Source organism: Fukomys damarensis, unplaced genomic scaffold, assembly GCF_012274545.1.
Source record: "Fukomys damarensis isolate Sample0158 unplaced genomic scaffold, DMR_v1.0_HiC HiC_scaffold_15, whole genome shotgun sequence".
NCBI classification, from domain to species: domain Eukaryota; kingdom Metazoa; phylum Chordata; class Mammalia; order Rodentia; family Bathyergidae; genus Fukomys; species Fukomys damarensis.
The window spans coordinates 55,595,688-55,620,121 of NW_022900927.1; the positions used below are offsets into that span (position 1 = coordinate 55,595,688).

General features: G+C 49.1%; 1 protein-coding gene across 1 annotated transcript in view; it reads left to right on the plus strand.

Annotated features, from left to right (window-relative positions):
• The window catches only part of Plxnc1 (plexin C1), a 146,583-nt gene that overhangs the window by 100,396 nt on the left and 21,753 nt on the right, over positions 1-24,434 (plus strand). The window contains exons 19-24 of the mRNA XM_010629224.3: positions 2,523-2,561; positions 2,789-2,913; positions 3,578-3,776; positions 7,662-7,808; positions 19,831-20,008; positions 22,290-22,393. Of these exons, the coding sequence (XP_010627526.1) occupies positions 2,523-2,561; positions 2,789-2,913; positions 3,578-3,776; positions 7,662-7,808; positions 19,831-20,008; positions 22,290-22,393 (792 nt within the window). The remainder of the gene's footprint in view (positions 1-2,522; positions 2,562-2,788; positions 2,914-3,577; positions 3,777-7,661; positions 7,809-19,830; positions 20,009-22,289; positions 22,394-24,434) is intronic.

Genomic DNA, 24,434 nt, shown 5'->3' on the forward strand with positions numbered 1-24,434 from the left:
GGCAGCAGCCCACCTGGGGAGGCTGGGGGTCAGCTGCCCCACTCAGGGTGACTGCACAGGACCTCAGCCAGGCTGGCATCCAGAGACCCTCTCTCCCAGCTCTCCGAGATCCCCGTAAAGAATTTAACAGCAAGGCCAGGGATTTGGCTCAGTGGTTCCACTGCCTGCCTCACGAGTGCAAGGGCCTGAGTTCAATCCCCGGAACCCCCCCCCAAAAAAAGAATTTAACAGAAATAAAATCACGGAGATTTTGCCCATCATCACAGGTAGTGTGTGGGCTTTTGCATTTAATGATTGCCCTTGATGGCTGAATAACCTGTGGCCCGAAAAAAGAAATTTTCCTATATTATAAATTCAGTAATCAAGAGCAAGACAGAGCAATGAGTGTATGAGCGCCTGAGGAACCACAAACAAAATCCAGTCCCAGGGACAATGCTGCATTATTTTGAGAGAAGAGAGATAGTTACAAGGAGCTGAACTGATTTAACTGGGAGTTCTGTATGTTCCTGACAGGGCCAGCCATAAAAACCAAAGGCCCAAAATGTCATTAAACGACATTGGTCCGGGAAAACCAAGCATCAACTTGTCAGAACTCGATCAGGAACACCCAAGTTAAAACTGAATGGATGCTAATTAGGAGAGGGAATGGGCAGACAGGACTTGGGGACATTGCCACCTGGAATGCACTCTAGGCTGCAGATGAGTCCTCATGTTAATTAGGCGGTGCCCCGACTGGTGAGGAGCCAGATCCTCTCTGCCAGAGGTTGGGTGTTGGAAGGGAGCACTTGACTGATAGACCCCAGGCAGAGAGCGAGAGGCAAAAAAAACCTAGAAGAAACTGGGGACGCTGCAGGGGCCAGAGACCACCAGTTTCTGGTTCTGTGCCCTGCCGGGGTTGGTTTTGGCTTTTACAGCTTTGCTTTTCATTGTATTCATTTATCTTTGTTTTCTTGAAAATAGCAGAAATAAGGGTAAGCAGAGGAACTAACCTCCTCGGAAGAGGGAAATTTGAATGAAAGAAAGAGCCCTAGAGAGCCAGGGCGGTGTTACCTTATTTAAGATTGAGAATCAACCTGATTGATCTGCCTGTTTGTGTGGAGTTGGTTCAGCAGGGGAGAATATTAGGGACCCAAAACAGCAAACTCGGGGTCTGGGATTTTTTTCATTGTCATTGTCTTTATTTCATTTTTTTCTAGGGAAAAAGCATGACCAAAATAGTTGGAGGTCTTCTGCTTGGGCTAACAGATTTGAAACTATGCAAAAAGATTCTCTGCTGAAGAAATTTACTGTACTGAGATATAAAATTAGCCCAAAGTCTCAATACCAGAGAGAGAGAGTCCTAAATGTTTATTCAGTTGATTCCTTTAAAGTGTTATTCAGTATATTTTAAAAATGTAATTATTAATTCCAGCAAGGCTTATAATTTTTAATTAAATTAAATTAATTAATTTATTATTTTTGAGACAAGTTCTCCCCCTGTATAGCCCAGGCTGGCCTTGCACTTGTAGCAGCCTCCTGCCTCAACCTCCCGAGTGCTGGGATTACAGGCTCAGGTCACCACACCTGGCTTTACCATACTTTTAAAAAACTCATATTTAAAGGGTTTATGCTTAGGAGCCACATAGCACAGTATATTAAATACTTCTCACAACGAATGGGGTAACAGCACTGTGATGTACTTTGCCACAAATCAGGGATAGAAACAATAACACTAGCTGACGTCGAGCATTCGTGGGGCTGCTTGGATGTTTCATGTTCACACTGAGCCTATGAGATCCATTACCACCCCTATTCTATAGATGGGAGAATTGAGGCGGTGAGAGGTTAAATAGCATGAGACCGGTATGTGATAAAACCAGGACTGGTCCCCAAGTAGTCTGGCTCTGACTTTAATCCTTTCAGCTCCTTCTTGAGTAGCACTGCATGAGGACAGCAGATCCACTGGGCTAAACCTCATTAAAACCTGTTGCCATATTTCCTATTTATCCTTAGGAGCTAAGAAGTGGTCTGATACTTGCGTAAACTTTTTTTGTGGGGGGAGTACTGGGGATCAAACTCGGGCCCTTGTGCAGTGGGACCACTGAGCCACATCCCTGGTCTGACATTTGCGTATTCCTAACCGCGGCTCCAACTGAGTCTGCTCTCAGAGTGGGAGGTGATAACCTCGTCTGCTGAAGCAGGACGGAAGTGCAGTGGAGCTTACTCTTCGAGTCATTCTGGACCAGCGGTGTTTCCTGGGAGCTGAATAATTATTTATTGTCTTCCAGGGTGTGCAGCAGCATACATCCGGGGGCTTTTTAGATTAGCAAATAGTTGCTGGGATGTAGCTCAGCGCTTCCATCGCCTGCCTCATAAGCTCAAGGTCCCGAGTTCGATCCCTGGTGTCAAGAGGGGGGAAAAAGTGAAACAGATTGGCAAATAGCGTCTCTACTTTATTAGATCAGACTCGGGAACTGTAAGAGAAATACACTGTTCATTTGCTTTGGATGTTATGAATAATGAAAGTGTCTCCTTCCTCCCAGTCAGGTGGCTTCACACACATCTTCACCGAAGACATGCACGTAAGTCTCTATGTTTTCATTCCAGCCCCGCGACTGCCCAACGTGCATAGTGTTATCATTGTGACTGTCATTTCCATTATTATTGCCTTGAACTTTTATCGTGGGTGTTTTTGGATCACGAATTCAATATTATAATAATTCATTGTCCCAGAAAACCCACTCCGGGTCTACTTTTCTAACTTGAAACTTATAGTCTGTTATATTGTTCTTTGTTTTTGTTCTTCCAGAATAGAGATGCCAATGACAAGAATGAATGTCTCACAGCTTTGGATGCCCTCATCTGTAATAAAAGCTTCCTCGTCACTGTCATTCACACGCTTGAAAAGCAGAAGAACTTCTCAGTAAAGGACAGGTATTGGTCATTTCTTTTATTTTTAAATTTTTATTTACTTATTTATTTTCATGGTACTGGGGACTGAACCCAGGGCCTTTGCACTGAGCCACATCCCCAACCCTTTTTAGTTTTTATTTTTAATTTTGAGGCAGTGTCTTATTAAGCTGCCAAGTTTCCCAGGCCAGGCTCAAACTTGAGATTCTACTGCCTCAGCCTCCCAGAATGCTGAGATTATAGGTGTCTGTCACTGTACTCGGCTTTCCAGAGCATTGGACTGGGCGTTTATACAGCCATGTCTCCATTTCAACCGCACAATATTTTGAAGACACGTATGCACACAACAGCCCCCTCCAAGACCCTAAAAAACCGCTAAACTGAGAAAAAACAAATGCTTAATCAAAAAAGCAGAAGTGTTATTTTTAATTTAAAAACACCCTGAAATTTTTGGAAAGACTCACTTCTTGGTATCACTTCAGTTGAAGGGCTGAAAACACTGCACTGAAGTTAACACTGGCATGTGGTTTTGTGACATAAGGATAGAAGCGGTCAGAAACCTCAGTGTTAACAAAATAGAACAGTGCCCCGCAGACAGTGCTCCTTGCCCCGGACGTCCACGCAAACCGCCGCTGCTGTTCAGCCAGGGCTGTGGCCAGGGCCTCACTGAGGTTCTGTTTTGAAACAGGTGTCTGTTTGCCTCCTTCCTGACCATCGCTTTGCAAACCAAGCTGGTCTACCTGACCAGCATCCTCGAGGTGCTGACCAGGGACCTGATGGAGCAGTGCAGCAACATGCAGCCCAAACTCATGCTCCGGCGCACAGAGTCCGTGGTCGAGAAGCTGCTCACAAACTGGATGTCTGTCTGCCTCTCTGGTTTCCTCCGGGTGAGTGTCATGGGCCTGGGCAGTGTCCGAGGTGAGGCAATAGTGTACTTCTTAGTAGTTGCTGATGTTGCCAGAGTGAGTCGTGAATGTCCTATGGTGTCAGCAATGAACTACATTTAGCCCTCGTCCTTACTGGAAACAGACAGAGGTGAATATAAAAATTAAAAAAGTTTCTGTCTTAATTGGCCTATGCAAGTGTAATTCATTTACAGTTTCCTGGGATAAAACTCTTCTAGTGGACTCACCTCCTCATCCTTAACAGTAATTAGCACATGGAGCCATGTGGCCCATTTCAGAAAATGTACAGGGACAAGGGACTGTTTCAAATCCTCATAAGAAAAAATACTTGTGTTCAGATCTTCAGACATTTTAGAAATACCCATTCCCTACCAAAAGACTAATGACAGTCAGCAAATGACAGTCACTCCTTACAAGCCAGTCCACACCAAAACAACTCGCCAAAGTGCCTCCCGCCCCCGGAGTTGACTGTCTTGGAGTGGCTGTGTACTGGTGGTAATGAATTGAGTTTTAAAGACTTTTTGAACACAAACTTTCCAGGCGCCGAAAGAGTGGGCTTTGGCACCTATTGCTTGGCCCAGATGTAGACCTCCCAACTTCCTTGGTTGTATAACACTTCAAACTTAAACAAAAGGATGTTTTAGGATGGTTTTGAAGGCCAGATGAGGAGATGCAATTGCTCAGCTCTGAGTAAGCCCTCCGTAAACGTTGGCCATTATGGTTATAAAATATTAATATGAAAACCAGGGTGTTCTCTTAGACTCAATCTATGTGGGACTCTCAGAGGCCCCTGGCACAGAAGGTTCTCGTCCTTCTTTAATTTCACAAGGCATCCAGATTCCAACAGAACTGCATAATTGTGTATTTGCAGCTAGTTTCAAAATCTAATTAAACTCTGAATAAGATACACTGCTATGCCACAGGTTTTAACAGTGCTGCTTAAGCTGAGATCCAAAAGCAGCACTTTAAATAGACTGTGCCTGGTTTAATGTTTAATGCAATCTTACAAGAAGATACGCAACAATTTTTTAGAAATTTTTTTTACTGACTCCTTCCTCTCCTGAGGCAATGCCCACTTATTAAGATTAATGAAATCTGCCTTCTTTTCTGTTTACTTGGTATAAATTATCATATGCTCCGGGAGGTGTTGAGTGGGTATTTCTGGGGTGAATATATTGTGCTTTCCGCTGTGGTCGCTTCAGCCCCAGCTACAGAGCCAGGCTAGCGGGACTCTCACCCTGTTCCGGCTCTTGGTCTTCAAAGGCCAACGCCTGCCCTACCAGAGCCCTGCTGAATTAGAAACCAGCGCAGTGGCTGGGCCCAAGTATCCATTTTTCCCATGAGCTCCTATAAGGAATTCTGCGTGCCTGGTGTTTGAGGACCCCCGAGGTAGCAGAAAGAGCACTGGACTAGGAGTCTTGCCAGAAGCAGCAAGCGTGGGTTCGAAAATCTTCTTTGCCCGGCTGTGTCTCTGGGAAAGGCTTTTCGCCTCTGGACATCGCTTTTCTGTGCACCACGTGATGTGGTCAGTGCTTTTAGATTCCTTTCCAGCTCTAACTACCAGGATCTCGTGATTGTCACTCTGAACTCTCAAGAGTGGCTGTTGGGCATAAAAAGGGTGAGGTACTCAGAAGATCTGGGCACCAAGCCCAGCGGTCCCCTTGAGCAAAGGATTCTGGGACCAGGTTTCTCAGTGCTGATTCAAGAGTGTGCGGAGCACGCTGGTGGTGAGGCCGCAGAGGAAGTGGCACAAAGCCAGTCAGTGATACTTTCACTTTCTGTGGAATAACTGCCTCTGGTGTAGAGGCCCTGATGCCCCTCAACCAGGTATTTCTGGGGAGTTCGGGACACTGACTACCCCAGTCCTCCTGCCCTGTCCCACAGACACTGAGTGGGCAGCACTTACACCTCCAGGTAGCTTCCTGCCGAGACTGCAAGGCTTGCTAGGAAAAATACTGAATAATTGCCACTTACTGAGGGCTGCCATTTACTGGATGTGGCAGACAATATTCTAAGAGCTTTGTTCACCTTTTTTCTTTTAACTCGACAGCCCCATGAGGTCAGTGCCCTTATTACCATTTTGCACGTGAGGAAGGTGAGGCACTCAGAACAAGGGGACTCTGCCTGAGTGCCATGGCCAGTGTAGGACACGCCAGGTTCTAGGACCCTTTACCACCCCGGTGGCTGTGTGCTGAGAAGATAGAGTCGGCGCTGGTCTGTTTCATGCCTAAGCCCAGCCCCTGGGGGATGAGAGTGGTGTCCCCTGCAGGAGTGACTCACCTAGACTTTGTGCTCAGTGGTCACAAACAGACCCCATAGTTCTGGGGTACCCTGAGCTGTCCCCACTGGAATGCCCCCAGAAGACTGTAAAACTATGGATGCTCAGGCCTCCTCTCCCGGGATCCCACACAGGCAGGTCTATGGGGCACCCATGGGGCCCAGGCATCTGAATTCCCAAGGAGCACCCACGGCATTGTGAGGACAACTACGTATCACTTCTGAGTCTGGCTACACTCTGGAGAATTCCCGGCTAGGGGACCTGTGAGTCAGGAGCTGCTCCCCACAGCCCAGGAGCACCCCTCAGGCCCCTGATCGCACCTCTGCTCAGCCGTGTCTCTGATCTGTGCTGGAGGAAGAGAGAAGTAGGGTCATGGGTTTGTGGTCAGGATGTTACCGAAGTGGGTGGGGGAGACAGCAGAGCTTGGATAGTATGTAAAGCATTAAATAAAGGAAGTTTCCCATGAGAATCAAATGTCACATATTAGTCCCACTAGCTTCCCCATCTGGGAAAATTCTAAACATTCCCACTCTGTCCTGAACCGAAGAAGAGACTCAGGGATGTTCCCCACGAGCAGGAGATGAAGGGAGCCCAAGGTGAGTGGACAGGGCCAGGGGGAGAGGCCAGAAGGGGCAAGAGGGATCTGGAGGACCAGAAGGGCAAATGTGCTTACAGTGTAAAGTGTAAAGTCAGGGGTGGACCTCAGGAAGCTAAAAAGAGCGCCAGGTAAATTTACCTGATCAAGGGAAAGCAGGTGAGAAAGGCAGTAGACCCCTCCTTTGAAAGCTGGGCCCACTGGCTGTAAGCTTGACTTTGTAAACCCGACTTCAGGCTGCCTTTTCACCTTCACTGAGGTGCTGTGACTCTCTGGCCCCCAGGCCCCATGTATTGGCCTAATGTCCAAGGATCATAGAAGGCCCATGGTCTAGCAAATACTCTCTAGTTGACTTGGGCCATATGCCTGGGAGGAAGCAGAACACGCACCCTCCGACCAGCGGGCGGCTCAGAGTCCTTCGCATCAGGGAGTGGCTGCAGATTTGAGGCAGGCCTCCCAGCCGGGAACAGCACCCACAATCGAGATGTGGAGTTGAAGACGGCAGGACGGGCAGAGTCTTGGAAGGTGTGGAGCTGTCTGTGGTCCAGGGGAGGGAGGACCCCAGACAACCTCTTCAGGCCGGCACCACCAAAGGCTCACGGTGGGGTGTCTGAGTACCCCAAGTTCAGTTTCCTCAGAAGTTGAATCTCCACATATACTCACTGTTCCTTAGGTACCACCAGCCCACAAGAGGAGCCTTAGTCTGCCATATACCAGCGCAAGGCGTGAAATAGAGCACAGTGCGGGGAGCTGTGAATGTGCGTGCACATGCGTGGTCGTCCGTGTGCCGGGGCGAGAGGCGGCTGCTTGCTGGGGTTTGCGCCCAATCCCAAGTGGAGCGATATGTACAGTGTTTTCTTGGGAGTTTCATGTTGACTGTTAGAAAACACTGCCTCCTGTCTCCTGTCGTGCTGCCATAAACAGAAACTTTAATTCTTTGGAAAGTACAGTGGATTCTGGGGAAAGCTGACTGTCGCTTTGCATCTTTTCCAAGGAGACTGTCGGAGAGCCCTTCTACTTGCTGGTGACAACTCTGAACCAGAAAATAAACAAGGGGCCTGTGGACGTGATCACCTGCAAAGCACTGTACACCCTGAACGAAGACTGGCTGCTGTGGCAGGTCCCTGAGTTCAGCACTGTGGTAGGTGTGCCGGAAAGTGCTCCCGTCCGGACTCACAAATCAATCTGGCTAGAAGTAGAAGTTGGGGTGGGGTTGGATTGGGGTTCACTTAAAATGAAGCCACATCCTTCTGCTGCCTTCCATTGGCTACCTTGGGGGGCCTCATATGTTTAGTTAATTAAAAGCAATAGTTGATAAAATATTAACACGTGTTCACATAATAGGTTTTAATTACTTGGATTGGGGGAGAAAGCATTGTAATGATGCCTGAGGTACTCATCAATTTCCAAAGATTTTAATATCAGGATTGCTTATAGCTTTCAGCATCGTCAAAGGAAATGCAAAGCACTCCCTATTCAGTACTTATAATTGCAATCAGAATTTCTCAAATGGTTCTGCTCTGGGAAGACAATGTGTGAAGATATATTTCAACCAAATTGAGGCCGTCTTATTTTAGAAAGATAACGAGACAAATTCCACTGCATTCCCCATGCAACAAGACGCCCTTACTTTATTTTCATGGATTAGTTACAAATGTTTGGTGTCATACACTTAATGTACTGTGATCTCATAGATATTTTTAGAGGAATGCTGTAAATCACTACAGGAAGATGACTGCATGGCTTCGGGAGGGTTTCACGATTGGAGAATTTCCTTTTAACCCATTCCCACCCCACCCACCTGCTACCTTCCCTGAATAAGGAGAGACCAATTTAGGGCACGCTCAGGGATTTTAGAGAGGGAGCCCTGCATGGAAAGAACTGTATCTCCAGAATGACTTACGGATGTTCTGAGCTCTTCTGTTTAAATAGAGACTTGGGGGAGAGATTGCTGTGTTTTGGTTTGATCTTTAGCTTTCTGAAGACCCTGAGCTTCTTTACCATCTCGTTAGTGGAGAGGGAGGAGAAAATTACCATGGAGTTTGGGTATTGCTCACTGAGGAGCTGAGTCCTGTGGCTTCACCCTGGATGTGAGTCCTGCAGTGTCATCTTGGAAGAATTCACTACCTAATTGGAGAAGGGACCACACTGCTGTGAACCACGGCCCAGTTATGTCATCTGGTGGGAGATGAGTCCACAGATGAGCTATTCCCAGCTCTCGATTCCAGGTGTAGCTCATCCTCCACTGAAGATGCCACTGTCTGAGAGGCGGGAAGTTGAGCTCAAAGACATTTCTCCACCTGCGTCTTCAAGGCAGTGTGGTGGTCCTTGAACTCGAGCACGAGTCTCACTCACCTGGAGAGCTTGTTAGCATCCACTGCCAAGTAGCACCCTGGAATTTTTGCTTCAGTGGACCTGGGGTGTGACCCAAAATGTGCCTTTTTACTGTGCTCCTTGGTACTACGATGCTGCCTGAGAACCGTTGCTACTCAGGTTTAGAGCTGGGCTCTGGACCAGGTGGGCTTGAATCTTGCCTCTGCCACTGGGTCGCTCTGGACCCTGGGAAGTCTCTGAACTTCTGTGCCTCAGTCTCCTGGAAAATAAACATGAGGGTTATGGCACCTGCCCGTCTCACAGGTGTGGCGAGGACTAAAAGACCCTGTATTATATAAAGCACTTAGGCCATCACGGAACATTCATTAAAAATGCAGACGCTTGAGTAGTAGATGTACCAGTGCTGGGGTCTTCCCTCTGGACTGATGCAGTCAGATCTCTGGGGTCTGCAGCCCAGCCATGTTTTAATCTTTTCAGATAATTCTCATGCGCATCCCACTGGGTGAGCACCACGACACCTTAGAGAGCAAAAGCTGAGTTTGCACCAGGGCCTGCAGAGTCCTTCCACTGATCCTTGGTTTGTCTGCAAACCCAGGCCCTTGGTCCAACCTAGAAGAGGTCTGGGCTTTTACTTTGAGACATTTTCAGAAGCTCCAAACCTCCCTGATGTGGTGTGGATAGAGTTGATGGCCACTAAATTTGTGGCGATGTTTAATGGCCGTCGTACCTGCCCTGCTGGGTGGTGGGGTCCTGCAGAGTTAATCAGGCCACAAGCGCTGCCCTTGCCCAAGGACTGATGCATGGCAGTTCCTGAGGGAGTCGGTAGCATAAGGGGCGGGGGTCTAGTCTTCTCCTTTCTCGTTATATGTCTCTGCCACACTTTCTTTTTCTGGCTCTCACCCCAGCCAGGAGATGTTGGCACTGTGCTCTTGGACCCCAGAGCCATGGGCTAGATCCGTCTCTTTCCTTTTCTAAATCGCACAGCCTCAGGTGAGGCTGGTATTTTGTTATAACAACAGAAAACTGACTAAGAAGTCCCCAAAGAGAAATGTTTGCAAGTGAATGTAGGTCAGGGGAATCCAGCAGTGTTTCTGTTTCCTGAAAACACTGAATCTAGACAGGAAAGAGAAGCAGGGAAGTGGGGAAAGAAGTCGGATGCCCTGAAGCGACTTCTGAGGTCTAAGTCCTGTTTAATGCTTTACATCTGAATGCTTTTTTCTCCCTTTCAATAAGAAACATTATTTATTTCACAGTCAATTAAGACCATGTGTTTCTGATTTGTTAGCACTCAACTCATCATCAAAATGTTTCTTGATGTTGAAGAAATTCACAGCGACTCTTGAAATGTTTTTCTCCCCCTTTATAGCCTGTGGGGAAAAGGCAAATGAAAAATTAAGTCTACACTTTTACCTTTTCAAATTTGAATTTGCCAGTGGATGGAGTTCGGGCTGGAGAAAGGGGTGGCCCTCATGTTCCTAGGGCCCTTGCCTTTAAGAATGATTTTGGATGCTTTTTCTTGGACCTGTCTCAGCCCCCCTTTCACGGTGGGTGACTGCACTAGAAGCCTGAGAGAAGGCATAAGATCCTGTCTAAGTTTGTGTGACAAAATGTTAGCAGAAGGTCAGTATAAAAAATTTAAGGCTTTTCATTTCCTTTCAGGCAAGTTCCCCAGCCTGAAGCATCGTATTTCTAATTTTCTCCTGGCCTTTCTCCCCTCCTCCCTCCCTGTCCCCCTTCTTCCTCCAGCCCCCTCCTAGGCTGTACACCAAGTGGTTTTTAAAGTCTTGCTTTAACACTTGCGGGGGGTGGTTTGTGTATTGAAAACTAAGGTGTGATGAACAAACTCGAATTGTGTGTGTGTGTGTGTGTGTGTGTGTGTGTGTGTAAATTCTTTTAAGGAGAGGAGAATCTACAGCAGCCACACAAGCACCTTGAAATGCCAAAGCCTGGTGCCGTAGCCGGTCACGTTTGAGAAGAGGCCCCCAAACTCCTCTTGGGCTCCATGCTCAGAAACACAGCAGCTCGTGCAACAGCCTAAAAGTGCAACACCTCTAAGATTAGGATGTGTTCTGAGGCATGTGGGGGGTGTTCTCTAGAACACAAAGACAACCTGCCAGTTTCTTCAGCATGAAATCATTAAGCTAACTAATGGGCTCTGGGAAATCATGCTTTATCCCTTGCATCTTGGAAGGAAAATCCCTCTGTTGTAGTCTAAACAAAGCCCTGTTGGGTTTCTCCAGAAGCAGCAGCCGTCCAGTGCCCCAGGCTGGTGTTCAGCAAGGCAGAGCAGCCTCATGTCAGCTTCCTGCCTAACGCTAGCTTGGGGAAGGCCTGTGTCTACACCCGGAACCCTAGACTTCCGGTGGTACCCAGGGGTTCTGATTTGACAGCCAGACCAGGACTAAGGGCTCTCGCTCTGCTGTTTCTCCAGTGGGTGGCAGGCCCTCTCTCACCTTCCCAGTGTAGAGAGCAGGATTTCAGGGCAGAGGCAGGGCTTGGAGGAGCCCAGAAAGGCCTGAGAAGTTTAGTTCCGGGGAGATGGACCCATGAGAGAAAGGACATTTGCTTCACTTTCAAGAGGAGATGAGAAAAACCAATAACTCGTAGCAGGCGTGCTGAATTAGCAAGAGAAGTTTGACTTGTAATCAAAGTTAAGCGAGAAATGGTTTTCTGAACTCTTAAACCCAGGAAATGAGCTTGCCAATCTGCTGCACTGGAGAGATAATATCTTGGCACCCTGGGAAACCGTGTTCAGACAAACATATTATTGCACTCATTCTCATATCTATAGGAAAGTCTTTAAGATTATTAGAAATTCTTGAAAAGGCACAGGGACATGCCTGCAGAAATTGTAATGTGTCCATTATGATTTATTGAAGGTTTTATGCCAGGCCACACCAGTCTGGCTTTTTCTCCAGTGGTTACCATTTGGGGGCAATCGTGTTTAATAAAATACTTCCTATGTAGCGCAGCACTGGCGATCCCTAGCTACGGTTTGTCATCCAGGTGCTTCCTATGGCATTATTCCTTACCTGTCCCTACCTCTCCCTACCTCTTCCCAACTCCTCCTGTTCCATTTCGTTTGTCCTTGCAAGAGATCCATTATCCCCATAATTAAACAACCCACTGTCCCGATTAAGTCGTTCTCTGTTACTTCAATTACATCCCATTGTTCATTAAATCCTGATGTTTGCACTTCAGCAATCTTGTTTTTTAATACTCCTAGCATTTGTGGAGAAACAGTGGAGTTAATTAACAATTCTTGAGCTTTGTTTTTTTTCTTTTTCTTTCTACCATAGTGCAAATCATTTCCATTATGACTTGCAATAATACTGAAACCATTACTAACTTCATAGTCAGTGTTCTGCGCTTCCTGATCAAAGAGTGAAACCATTTTTTATAATCATGTTAGGTAAGTCATTCCCTAGGTGAAGGCAAGCTGTGGAAAATGAAAAATTAACTTTAAATGAGTGCTTTAAATGGCTTCCCTTTTCATGTTCTTTCTTCTCACATTTATAATCTTGGAATTAGAAAATAATTTAGTTATCGAAGTACAAAAGTATTTAATTTTCTTCTCTGTGGCTCAAATGTGACTATTATTTCATTGTTAGAATCCTTGTTTGTATTTATTCTTTTCAGAGCATGGTAATTTTTATTACAAATAGTGGTGAAGTTAAAAAGCATTTTCTCAATTTGTCTTTTTGGGGTTGGCCAAGTCAGCCTTCCATCTGAAGGTACTGTTATCTACAGCAAAGATTAGAAAACTCCCTGTGGGCCAATTGTGGCCCCCTATTTCTACAAATAAAGTTTTATTGGAAGACAGCCTTGTCCATTCATTTCCCAGTTATCTATGGCTGCTCTCTTGCCACCTTGGCAGAGTAAATAGCCCCAAAGCCTTATATATTTACTCTCTGGTCCTTTCCAGAAAGTTTGCCAGCCTTTCATTAATCTAGGTCTTGACATAATAGAGAAAAAGAACTGGAGTCCTCCTTCCCACCAACCCCAAAGCCTTGGCCTCTTTCCTTTCTGTCTGGACACAGAAATGGAAAGTCTTCATCACTCTCCACAAGTCTGAGACTCATGAGGCTCTTTGCAAAAAAAAAAACAAAAACAAAAATATTGAAATCAACTTTTTTTATTTTAAATCTAACTCAGAAGTAAGCTCTGTTCACTTCACTCTAATGGACAAATGTTAGCAGGTATACAGAAAAACTGGTGACATTTTTGGTTTCATTCATCAACTTTTTTCTTCATAATGGAAAAGACTCCCCTTACATTCTGCCCCTCCACTGTGCTGTCAAGGAGCAGAATCCCTGGATGTAGGAAGTTTGGGGCTGCCCGTTTGGGGTTGGGGTCACAGAAGCGGGAACAGAGGAAGAAGGGAGGTTAGGCAGCAAGCGCAGAGTTCCAAGGGTGACACTGAGATGCCCCGGGCCACGCGTCCGGTGTGGAAAAACAAGCTTTGCTGAGTTTGGTATAAGAACCAGAATTTTTCCCTTGACTTTCATTTGGCCCCAAAATGAAATTAGAAATATATTTTATAGGTTTTATTTAATGAAAGCAATTATTGCTCTAAGTCCTTTTATGACAAAGTTGCTGGCTCGTAATAAATTCTTCTGCCGTTACTTTCTGGGTATTCTAGGGTATTCCAGCTAGGATGCGGCCACAGCCCTGCCCTGATTAGCCAAGGCTGTGGTGGGGCGGCTAATGAGGAAGCTGGACGCCCTCCCCTGGGAGACAGCTCTTTCCTGCTGCCGGTTCCTCCTTCCCGACCCTCCAGCCTTGTCTCTTCTGCTCTCAATTCCTGAAGTTGTCACGTCCTGCAGAGGGACCCTGGGGACAGCCACAGGGAGGAGAAAAGTGGCTATATGTCCACGTGGGGTGGGGACGTGGCGGAAGAGGTGGGGTTAGCCGTGTGACCATGCACCTTTCTCAGCCTGCTTTCTTGTCAGTGGACAGTGGTGATCAAACCTACCCTTGGGCATCTGTTAAGAGGTTAGAAAACAGTACTGTATGTCACACATCCAACCACCTTGCCTGGCGCCCGAGGAAGTGCTCATTCTTCATAACAGATTTTCTGGACAGGGCTATTTTTCTTGTCACCCATGAGGTCCACTAAGCAGGAAGTGCCCTTTCTGCATTGGCTGGTTGGTTATTTATTGATGATGGGTGATGTGGAGTGAGGGTTGATTAGCTGATGCATCATCACGGAAAGCATTTCTTTTACTTTCTTTCTTTCTTACTTTTTTGAGACAGTGTCATGCTGCATAGTGCAGTCTGGCCTTGAACTCACTATGTAGCTCAGGCTAGCAAACTCATGGTGATCCTTGTGCCTCAGCCTCTCAAGTGCTGGGATTACAAGTGTGTACCACCACGCATGGCTGATAGCATTTCCGACACACGTGTGGGTTTGTGTGACTGTTAAATGTTGCATGGTGACTCTTTGGTGTCAGATAATGGACAGATGTGGGCAGGAGATAACCGATAACCCTGAACAACTCCCCAGAGGCTGGTCTGGGACAGGCTGTGCAGGACCAGGCTCTTCTGGTTTCCCAGCAGCCTTGCCCTCTGCAGGCCTCCTGGGTAACAGCCCAAGTTCCCAGGCCATAGGTCAGCTGCTCAGGATGGAGACTTGGACTCCTGAGGCTTAAGCCACACAGACGCCGTTTCTCTGGAGTTGTGGAGTTCCTGGCCAGAGCTGGCGGGGGCTTCTGCTCTGGGATAGCCTTAGGCCCCGGCCCGTCTGTTGTCTTCAAGTTACCTCATGTCCTAAGGTGCCCACTCTCCAGTTCCTGCAGCAGGACCTATGCAGGGCTGTAGAAAGAGGACTGGTGGTCACCAGCCATCTTTTAAGGAAGTTTCCCATGGGCTGCCGCATAGCACAGCCGCTCATTGTCAGGGATCACACGTCACACGCAGCAACAGAGGCAGGGACACAGACTCGAACTGGGCAGATGTGTCCAGAGAGTTGCCTGAGCCATGGGGCACTCAGATTCAGGGGTGCTGTGAGGATTAGGGCCAGGCCAGGGCAGGAGGTCGAGCCTCCTGCAGGCTGTCTGTGCCAGCCTGCCTCCTTGGGCGGCGCTGACCAACCAGGACTTGCACCGGTGTCCGGCTGCCCTTGGGAAAGCTTAATTTGGTGGCCTTTTGGCTTCACAGTTAAGTGCCCCAATGTACCCTGGTTGTGACTGCTCCAGCAGTTCTGTGACCTTGGACACGTCTCTAAACCTTTCTGTCTCAGTTTCTCCATCTGCTAAATGAGGCTAATAATAGTGCCCACTGCATAGACTTGTGAGAATCAGATGGAATTGGCAACTTCATTGCCAGAGTGTGAGAAGTGCTCAGTAAGTGCTGGCTATTTTTATTATAAAGCCAGAGCTGCGCAGCCTCTTCTGCGCCACCGTACCCGACAACTGCAGCCTGCAAGTTCTCCACCCTGTCTTCCGCCCACGGGGAGTGGGATTCTCTCTCCAGCTTCCTGACTGGCCAGCCCGAGTTAGCCCGAAGCTTGCTGCCCACAGGCTGCCTGGGAGCCCACTGTCCCCAGAGGCCTTCCTCGTGTGCTGCAGACCAACCCAACGCCCCCACCTTGGTGTAGCCTTCCCGGTTCCCTCCCTGTGCGGGACCCCCCCAAGCCAGAGCTGAGGCCTGTCTACACTTCCTCTGTCCACTGTGTTGGAGCTGGTCTCGGAGTCCTGCCAGAATTTTCCAGACAGGATTAGTGCCAGGCCTTCCCTACCTAGTGTCATCTAGAAAGCCCTGTATTCAGTTGGTGTGAAATAAGTGAGCACCATTGGTTTGGGTGCATTCAGCTGTGAGAAGGAGAAAATCGGAGTAGCAGGCCCTGGAATAGTAGAGCATGGGGTTGCATCTTAGAGCAGAGTGTGGAGGTCAGCAGCTCCCAGGCTGTTCCATTTGCTCAGTGCTGTCAGAGCTCTGGTTCACTGTCTCTGTTTCCTCTTGGCCCTGCCTCCTACTCACAGGCTGGCTGCCACAGCCCCATGCACAACTCCCCCCTTTCATTAGGGTAGAAAACCTTTCCTGTGCCATTGGGTAGCGCTTTGTCACATGCACAGTCTCTGGTGGTGGAGGAGGAGGGAGTTACCACCAATGGTGCATCCTCAGCTGGGCCTCTGCTGCTGCTGCTGCTGCTGCCTGGCTCGTTAGCAGAAGAGGAAGGAGGGCTCTCGATTGGCTTTGCAGGCACTGTCATGGCAAGGGAGTAGGGAGATCCAGAGCACTTCCTCTTAACTGAGGGGCACATTTCTAGGCAAAAACCAGTATTTGGTTTAGAGCAGTTGGCCTATTGTGGGTGTTGAAAGCGAAACACTGTCCTGTAGATTTAAACGGTGCTTTTCAGAAAACTTCCTCATAGTTTGGAAGGCAGACTTACAGGGTCTTAAGAACAGGGCACAGGGGTGCCTGGTCCTGGACAGCCTTGTGCAGTGTATTTAACCTCTCTGTGCCTCGGTCTCCCACCTGTAATGAGCATCGTGACGGACTCCCCCTCATTCGCGGGCTGTTCTTGAGATGCGTCTGTGTTGCACCATTGGAAGCCGTGCTCGGTGATCTGAAGCGCTCCCTAGTTTGCTGTCATTGTCAGCGTTGTGGTGATCACGGCTCCTGTGAGACGCAACAGGCCCAGCGAAGGCGGATGGCTTGGCCACACTCACGTGCTTGGCCCTTGCTCCGCCCACTGGAGGGAGACTCTGAGCACTTCTTGAGGTGACACAGGTGTGCCTGATTGGTGGAGCGCTGGTTCCAGGTGTCCCCCAAATGTATTGTGCAAGATCCAAAAACAAGGACGGTGCCCCTGGACCCCAGGAGGCCACGGAGAAGCCTGGCTCCATGGGCTTCCGTGGGGCACAGTGGGTAAAGGCAGCCCGCGCTGTCCCTTGCTCTGTCACAGACGGTAGGCGGGTGGGGGGCCCCAGCTGTGGGGCCTGGGTTCAGGCGGTAAGGGGCGGGCGATCCAAGGGACCCCACACTCACACCTCAGGAGAGCGTGGAGGAAGCCGCTATTTGAGCATTGTCAGCAGCATAAAAAATGAACGCAAATCAATTTGTGTCTGAATTTACTCTCAGAATTCCCTGTGGACTCTGTAAAATACCATTTTACCTCTTTTCCACCCATCTAGCTGTGGAGGCAGTGGCAGATTTACATTATTTTACATTCAGTTCAGATTTTTCCCCCTTTGGTTATGTTTTTAGGAAATGTTTATTGCCTATAAAGAGGTGGTTTTTAAAAAGACAATAGTGCCCTTTAGGTAGTAGTAGCAGGATGCTGTTTTGCAAATACCCGTAAAACTGTAATACCAGCTGGGAAGCTGCGGCCCTGATGAGAAGGTGTTTTCCAGTCAAGTCTGTCTTGGAAGCCCTGACCCTCGCCACTGTCCCCAGGAGGGGCACTCGCAGGCCACGAGTTACCCACTGTACGCCGCGTGTCTTTAGTCTTTAGCCCAATCCGGGCCAGGACTGTCAGAACGCTTGAGGCCCAGGTGACAGGAGGAGCGGTACCACGGCCCTGTGCCTCAGAAAGGTCAGGCTTTCACTCCTGGCAGCTCGCCACTTACTGCATCCTCAGAGCAGGTGACGTAGGCCCCCTGTGCCTCAGTTTCCTCTCTCTGAAATGCAGATGGTGGTAATAATTCAGCCCCCTTCGCCAAGACATCAGGAGGATTCAGAGGAACATGTCTTGGGGGTAGCAACGGAGCTGAGGCTCAACACGCGCTGAAGGGTACGTCTTAAAAGGCCTGTGGCAGTTTCCAGTCTCAAGAGCCCCACAAATGTCACTAAAAGAGGGACTCGGGCACGCCACTACCAAGTTGGGCCCTTCCGGAGTCTGCACGTGACCCTCCTCGCCCGGTATTGCCTTCTCCAGTGTCGTGGGCTGTGGTTTGCCAGTGAGCAGAGAGGCATCTGAATGCTGCTGGCAGGGGCTGGACTGCCACACAGATGTCCTCTGAGAGCCGGCAGGGGCAACGGGACCCGAGGAGGCAGACTCGGGGGCCAGACTGAGATCACCCGTCAGCCCTGGAGTTCAGAGTCCCCTGATTCGGAGTCTTAGGCATTTGGGTAGTGTTGGACCAGTGCCTCCTCTCGCACACCTAGAAACAGGATTGGAAGGGCATGACTGAAGGCATCTGGCTTAGCCACTGTGTGTGCTTGTGGAGGCTGTGAGGTCCAAGGTCAGGTGCTGGCCGGCTCTGTATCTGAGGAGGGACTGCGTACGCAAGGATGGCGCCTTCTCGCTGTGAAGTAGTGGCTCACACTCACCGCGCAGCCCAGTGAACCTAGCAGCACTTAGAATTACGTCTGGCTGCTGAGTGCTGGGGAGAGGGCATTTGCCTCTGCCAGGCCCGGGTCAGGTCTGTGTGTCCCGTGTCCCCAAGCTCATCAGCCAGAGATGGTCAGTTCAGGTCACGGTCACAGGACAGTCGTTCCTGCTCTGTGAGAACTGAGAGCGGCTGGTCGGTGCCTGGTGGGGGAGTCACACAGCTTTCCGCTGCCCGCTATGGACCCTTGCCAGCAGCTCTGGGGCCCATTATCTCATTTGGTCTCCATGGCAATGATGGGAGGCTGGGACAAGCCGGCGTGGTGGTGCACACTTGTGATCCCAGCACTTAGGAGCCTGAGGCAGGAGGATCGCCAGTTCGAGGCCAACCGGGGTTACATGGTGCGTTCAAGGCCATCCTGAGCTACATGGGGAGACCCTGTTTCCAAAAAAGTGGACAAAGAAGAAAGCAAGTATAGTCGTTATCACATGCTATGACTGAGGCAGTCTTAAGGGCCCCCCTTCCCCATTTGTGTTTGTATTTCTTAATATCCCCATTGCTTGATCATTTTACACTCCTTCATTAAAGCCAGGCTCAGAAACATTCCGTAACTGTGTGTTTCACACGTGCCCAGGTCCCTCCCTCTACCTTACTGATTACCAAGGTGTGGAAACTAAACTGTGTTACCCTGGCTGTGGAAAAGCCTTCCTTCTTCTCGGATCACTTCCCTTGAGGATCTGCAGGCAGTTAACACTGGTGCTGGAGACCTGTGTATTTGTTCTTAGACAAAGTAAACCTGAACTTGCTTGTAGAATGGCTTTGAAATACCCCTGCTCCTGTGTTTTCTCTCTCTCACACACACACACACACACACACACACATGCACGCACGCACACGCCTTCCCTCTGCCTCAGCCCCATGATGAGGTCTCAGAGAATGCTCACTGACAGGACATTAAGTAATGGCACTGAGATGTAATTAATGCAAGAATAATAGTACAGGGTGGGATCTCAGGATTTTAATGAGGGCTCAGAAACATCTAATGGAAGATAGTGTAAGTGGAGGGGGAGACAAATGTTACTATAATTAATGCTGCATATTAAAACATGACCTCTTTGGTGTGATCGATTTGGGGACCTTGTAACCTTTCCTGTCACCTGGAACTTCACTTCAGGGACTCTGTGGCTCTGCTAATAAAAAAATAATAATCGCCAGTCTGCCCTCATTTACTGTGGAACCCTTCCAACTCATTTTTGGGAGGATGAAATTAGAAATCGACACTTTTAGAATATTTATGCGTATATATACATTTCCCCCTCAGATGTATTTATTTAATTCTTGCTCTATAGTGAGAGTTTTAACTTTGTGTTTTCCTTCCCATTATCCCCGAGAAGAATGGATTATGGAGAAAAGATTAAAGTATCCTGAGATAACAGCATTTGCTAGTGTGCTGTCAGGGGTATTAGTAGGACTCACCAAGGTTTGTGTCTTTTATGAATGCCTTTCAGATCACAGTTATCTAATAGACTCGAAAACCTGTTTGTGTTCTTGCAGGCATTAAACGTTGTCTTTGAAAAAATCCCAGAAAATGAGAGTGCAGATGTCTGTCGGAATATTTCAGTCAATGTTCTTGACTGTGATACCATAGGCCAAGCCAAAGAAAAGATTTTCCAAGCCTTCTTAAGCAAAAATGGCTCTCCGTATGGCCTGCAGCTCAACGAGATCGGTCTTGGTAAGAATGTGGTAGCTACTCTGTCCCCATCACCCGGTGAGCCCTGTCCCTGCTGTCCCTCCCTCCACACCCAGCAGCTTCTGCTTGGTCACTCTCAGATGGCCTGGGCTGCCCCCCAGAGGGCACCTGTAGGGGCCACAGGGCCGCTTTGCTCTGTCCTGAGCATCTTGATCCTTCTAGGAAGAAGGATCACCCTGAAAAGATGCCTTTTTAAGAATGTTATGTTTGTAAATCAGATTCATGAGATCATCGACCCTGAGACGGACTGGAATCACCTTGCATCAAGAAGTACAAAAAGGTGTAAACCCTGTGCCCTCTGGACATGTTGCCTTTCACTTTGGGGTCTGATTTGTTTGTTGTGATCCCGAGCATGTCATAAGTGGGCAGCTCAGCCACCACGTGTTAACTCTGCCACGCGGGAAAGGTCTTCCTCTCTGCTAATCGCATCCTGCATTAAGTGCCTTTTACGTCCTCCCCCAGCATGAAGCAGCATCTGCCAGGAATTCATTTTCGGGCTCTATTGGTACACAAAGGAGAGCATATGTGTGAGCAAGTTAACAGGGCTCTGCTCCACTCGGATGTTCAGCAACATTTTAGAGTTGAGCTCGTGCAGCCTCCCAGGAGACTGCCGTGGGATCTCATAGCAGATAATGGGGCAGGAAAGCAGAGTGACATTGCAGCAGTGACAGGCAGAGTAACAAGGTTCATCTCTCCTCCGTGTATAGTTGTAGGCCTGCACTAAGCAGGCAATTAGAATGCTAACCCTCCAATCAGACCTCCTGAAAAGGCCATTGAGAAGAGCCTCCGGGCAGGGTCCGGGAAGTTTGAGCACGGCCATGCCAGTGTGCAGGAACTGCGTGACCTGCCTCACAGATAGTAGAGCACCTCTCTCCACCTCGCTTCTGTGTCCCACCTTAGGATGGGCCGATGGGCAGCTTGCAGACCCATTTGGTTAGATTCGGGGTCGAGGGGCAGCCTCAGCTAGGAAGCCAGGACTTCACCCCGTTAACTTCCTTGTCTTGAACTTATGTATTGCAAATGTGTGGCTCTGACCACAAAGGATGCAGGCACACCCAGCCTGACAGCCACAGGGAGGATAGCCCAGCAGCCCCTGTCACGGCCATGTCCTTGAACTTCTTCTCTTGGGTTTGCACCCTTCAAGGTCCTCCACTCCTAGAGAAGGAAGGCAGGGCCGAACAGGTGGTGGCCTGGGACCTATTGGCTGTGTGCCTCTGAACTTCCAAGCTACTGCCAAGGCTGGGCTGGGGAGACCGAGGCAAAGCCTTAGAAAGCAGCCATAAGTAGTATTGAACTGCAACCCCAGAAGCAGTCCTGTTCAGACCTCTTATAGCAGAGGCTCACAAGCTCAGGCACAAAGGGGCAGAAAGGACATAAATAGTGTCACCGCCTGGACACCAGGAAACCGTGGGGCCTGATTTAACTGGGAAAAGACATTCCACCTAACTGTGGAATCAAGAGCCACGTAGCTTTGGCTGAAGGTTGCCATGTAGGACACAGGGTTAATGTGGCTAGATTTATAAAAAGAGAAACCCCAAGTCCAGACTTGTTTGCAATTTCATCATCTTTATATGCTGGTGTTGGGCTAACGTTAGCACAGTAATTCATAAAAAACACTGTGTAGGTTCAAGAAAAAAAATTGCGGCCACATTCTGATGCCAGGGCACAAGCCAGCCACGTGTGCAGGGAGTCACACCTGTGCTGCAGGTGCGTGCGCAGGGACCTGCAGAGGCCACTCCCATTGTGCCTCTGTTGGTGAACCTGTGTGTACATGCATGTGAGGATGGCAACCTTTTTTTTTTTTTTTTAAGCATTCAGTCCTTCACAGAATGCATGATTTTATCTTAAATGGCTTCACTTCCAAGCTTAGCTGCAGCTTAAAAGCTTCAGGGAAAAGCAGCCTGAAATGTCAGGGCCCTCCCTAACCACACACCCAAAACAAAACTCAGGTCCCCAGCCTGGCTGATATATTTCAATATTTTCCAATAAAGCTTTACCGCTTTATTCAGGTTTCTTTCTTTCTTTCTTTTTTTATTTTATTTATTTATTTTTTTTGGTACCACGGATCAAACTAGGGTCCTTCTACTTGCAAGGCAGGTGGTGGAACCACTGAGCTAAATACCAGCCCTAGGTTTCATTTATTTATAAAAAACATTTGTGAAAAAAAATTTTAAAAAACAAAATTTCTGAGAGTAACATGAAGTGTTGAAAGTTCTTGTTGTAATTTTGAAAGTGAACATCGCCCCCTCCCCCCGTTTTCCAGAGCTTCAAGTGGGCACCCGACAAAAAGAGCTTCTGGATATTGATGGCTCCTCTGTGATTCTTGAAGATGGAATAACCAAGCTCAATACCATCGGCCACTACGAGGTAAGAACAAGACCTGACCTCAGCAGCCCTTCCTTCCTCAGTCCCAGTCCACATCAGACTGGATGACCTCCAGGGCCAGGCAAATTCACTTCTGTAAAGATCCTGCACTCCAGCTGTCTTCTGGAAGCGTTTGCAGACTGAATGTTTCTGGGGCGGAGTTTTCCTCCGCTGCCCCTCCAGCAGAGCCCGGGAACCACTGTTTCGACCCCCTCTCGGAAGGCTTTGGTTTTCCTGATGCCCCACGGTTTCCTCCTGATTTAGGTTGGAAGCTTGGCCTCGGCGAGATTGTCTGGCTTTGTGTGGTGTGTTTCTAGGGAAGCTGAGGAGGACTGTCACGCGCCTGTGTGACCGCCATGTGCCAAGGGCCTTGATGCTGAACAGACTGTAAGAGTGCAGGGCCTCACTTCGCTGTGCGGTGTTCCCGCCACACCTTGCAGCCTCTGTGCAGGGCCCTCCTTTCTGAAGCTCCTCATTTCCTGTTTGCAGCAATGAGCGATACTTCCTGTAGCCTCCTGACCCATACGCTGGGTGAAAGCTAAGGTCAGTGAACAGGGCACATGACTTCTCAGCGACACAGAAGTGCCAAGAGAAGCCTGTGGCTGACGAGGCAGGAGGCAGGTGGCATCCAGAGTGGTATCCAGATCTGTGCTGGGAGCTGGGGATGTGCAGGCAAGGGGCAGCAACCGGGAACCTGCAGCCCTAGGGTGGGGATGGAGGAGGCAGGGCAAGACCCGCCACCCAGGAGCACTTTGTGTTAAACCAAGCTGTGGCCGGATGTTCAGGAGGGTGGAGACCTAAGGAACAAGAAGAATTTAGCAAGGCAGGATAGGGCTCCCAGCAGAGAACGGAGATGTGAGTTTGCCAGGGTGACTTCTAGTCTGGCCCGAACTTGAGGAGGGGCCTGGGCAGCAGCGAAAGCCAGTGGAGCTCAGGGAACTCTCATTCTGGGCCAAGTGCAGACTTGAGCATTTGTCTTTGTTCTGGCTCATTCTGTCCATCGGCAGCCCTGTGAATTAGGAACCCCACTTTACCCATGGGTACATGGAGGTTCCAGGCCTAGTTTAACCAGCAGCGCTTCTCATAGAGGAAGGGCAGAGAAGGGTGGGGAGGAAACGCAGGTCCCACGGGGCCTGTCCAGCTTCGTAGGGGTTTGCATCACACTCCAAGAAGAGTAAGAAGCCATTAGAGGGCCTTAGACAGGGAGGTTTGCGATTGCGGCAGGTCTGAGGCGTGCGTGGAAGAGGCGCAGGCCCGGAAGTAGGGCAGCTCGTCGTCTGAGGACACTTCCTGCGGGAAGCTATGTGGGAGTTTCAGGCGAGGAACAATGGTGCTGAGACCAGGCTGTGGTTAGGAGATGGACTGGGGCTCAGGGGTGAGGGAGGGAGCGGCAGGTGCTCACCCAGAGATGAGGACCAAGGAGAAACAGCCCACTTTGTGCTCAGAAGCTCCAGGAGGTGGGTCTGGATCGGGCAGGACTGGGGTGGGGGATGGAGTGGAAGTGCTTCCTTGGGCTGACGATGGCATCACTGAGTGTCAGGGCTCCAGACCGGAGAGCCTCTGCTCATCGCCCCGCGTCTGGGCATCTGGAAGGGGCCTGGTGCCGACACCCTCCTCCGGCGCCCGCCTTGCTCAGGAGCCTTCTGTGCCATCTTGGCATCCAAGCCTGTGACCTTGTGGCACGGAGCAGTCCCTCATGAAGGTGGGGGCTTAGTGCCTTCAGTAGGGAAAGCAGGACAGGTCATTCTGGCGGGGAAAACAGCCCATCTGCAAGGCTTGGAGGGGCTGTCGGGAGAGAGAGGACATCACTCTTCACGGAGACATCGGCCGTGCTCGACACCTATCTGCTTAAGGATGATAATGAAATTAATCTGGCCTGTAGTCACTTCCTGTCCCAATGATTTATTGGCCGCCTACCCCAGCCTCTCTGCATGGTGGTAATAAATGACAAGACTAGGACACGAGGCCTTAAAGGATTCTCCTTATGTTTAAAAAACTAAGCCACAAGGATATAAATGCAGAGAACTTAAAGGGACCCAGGGAG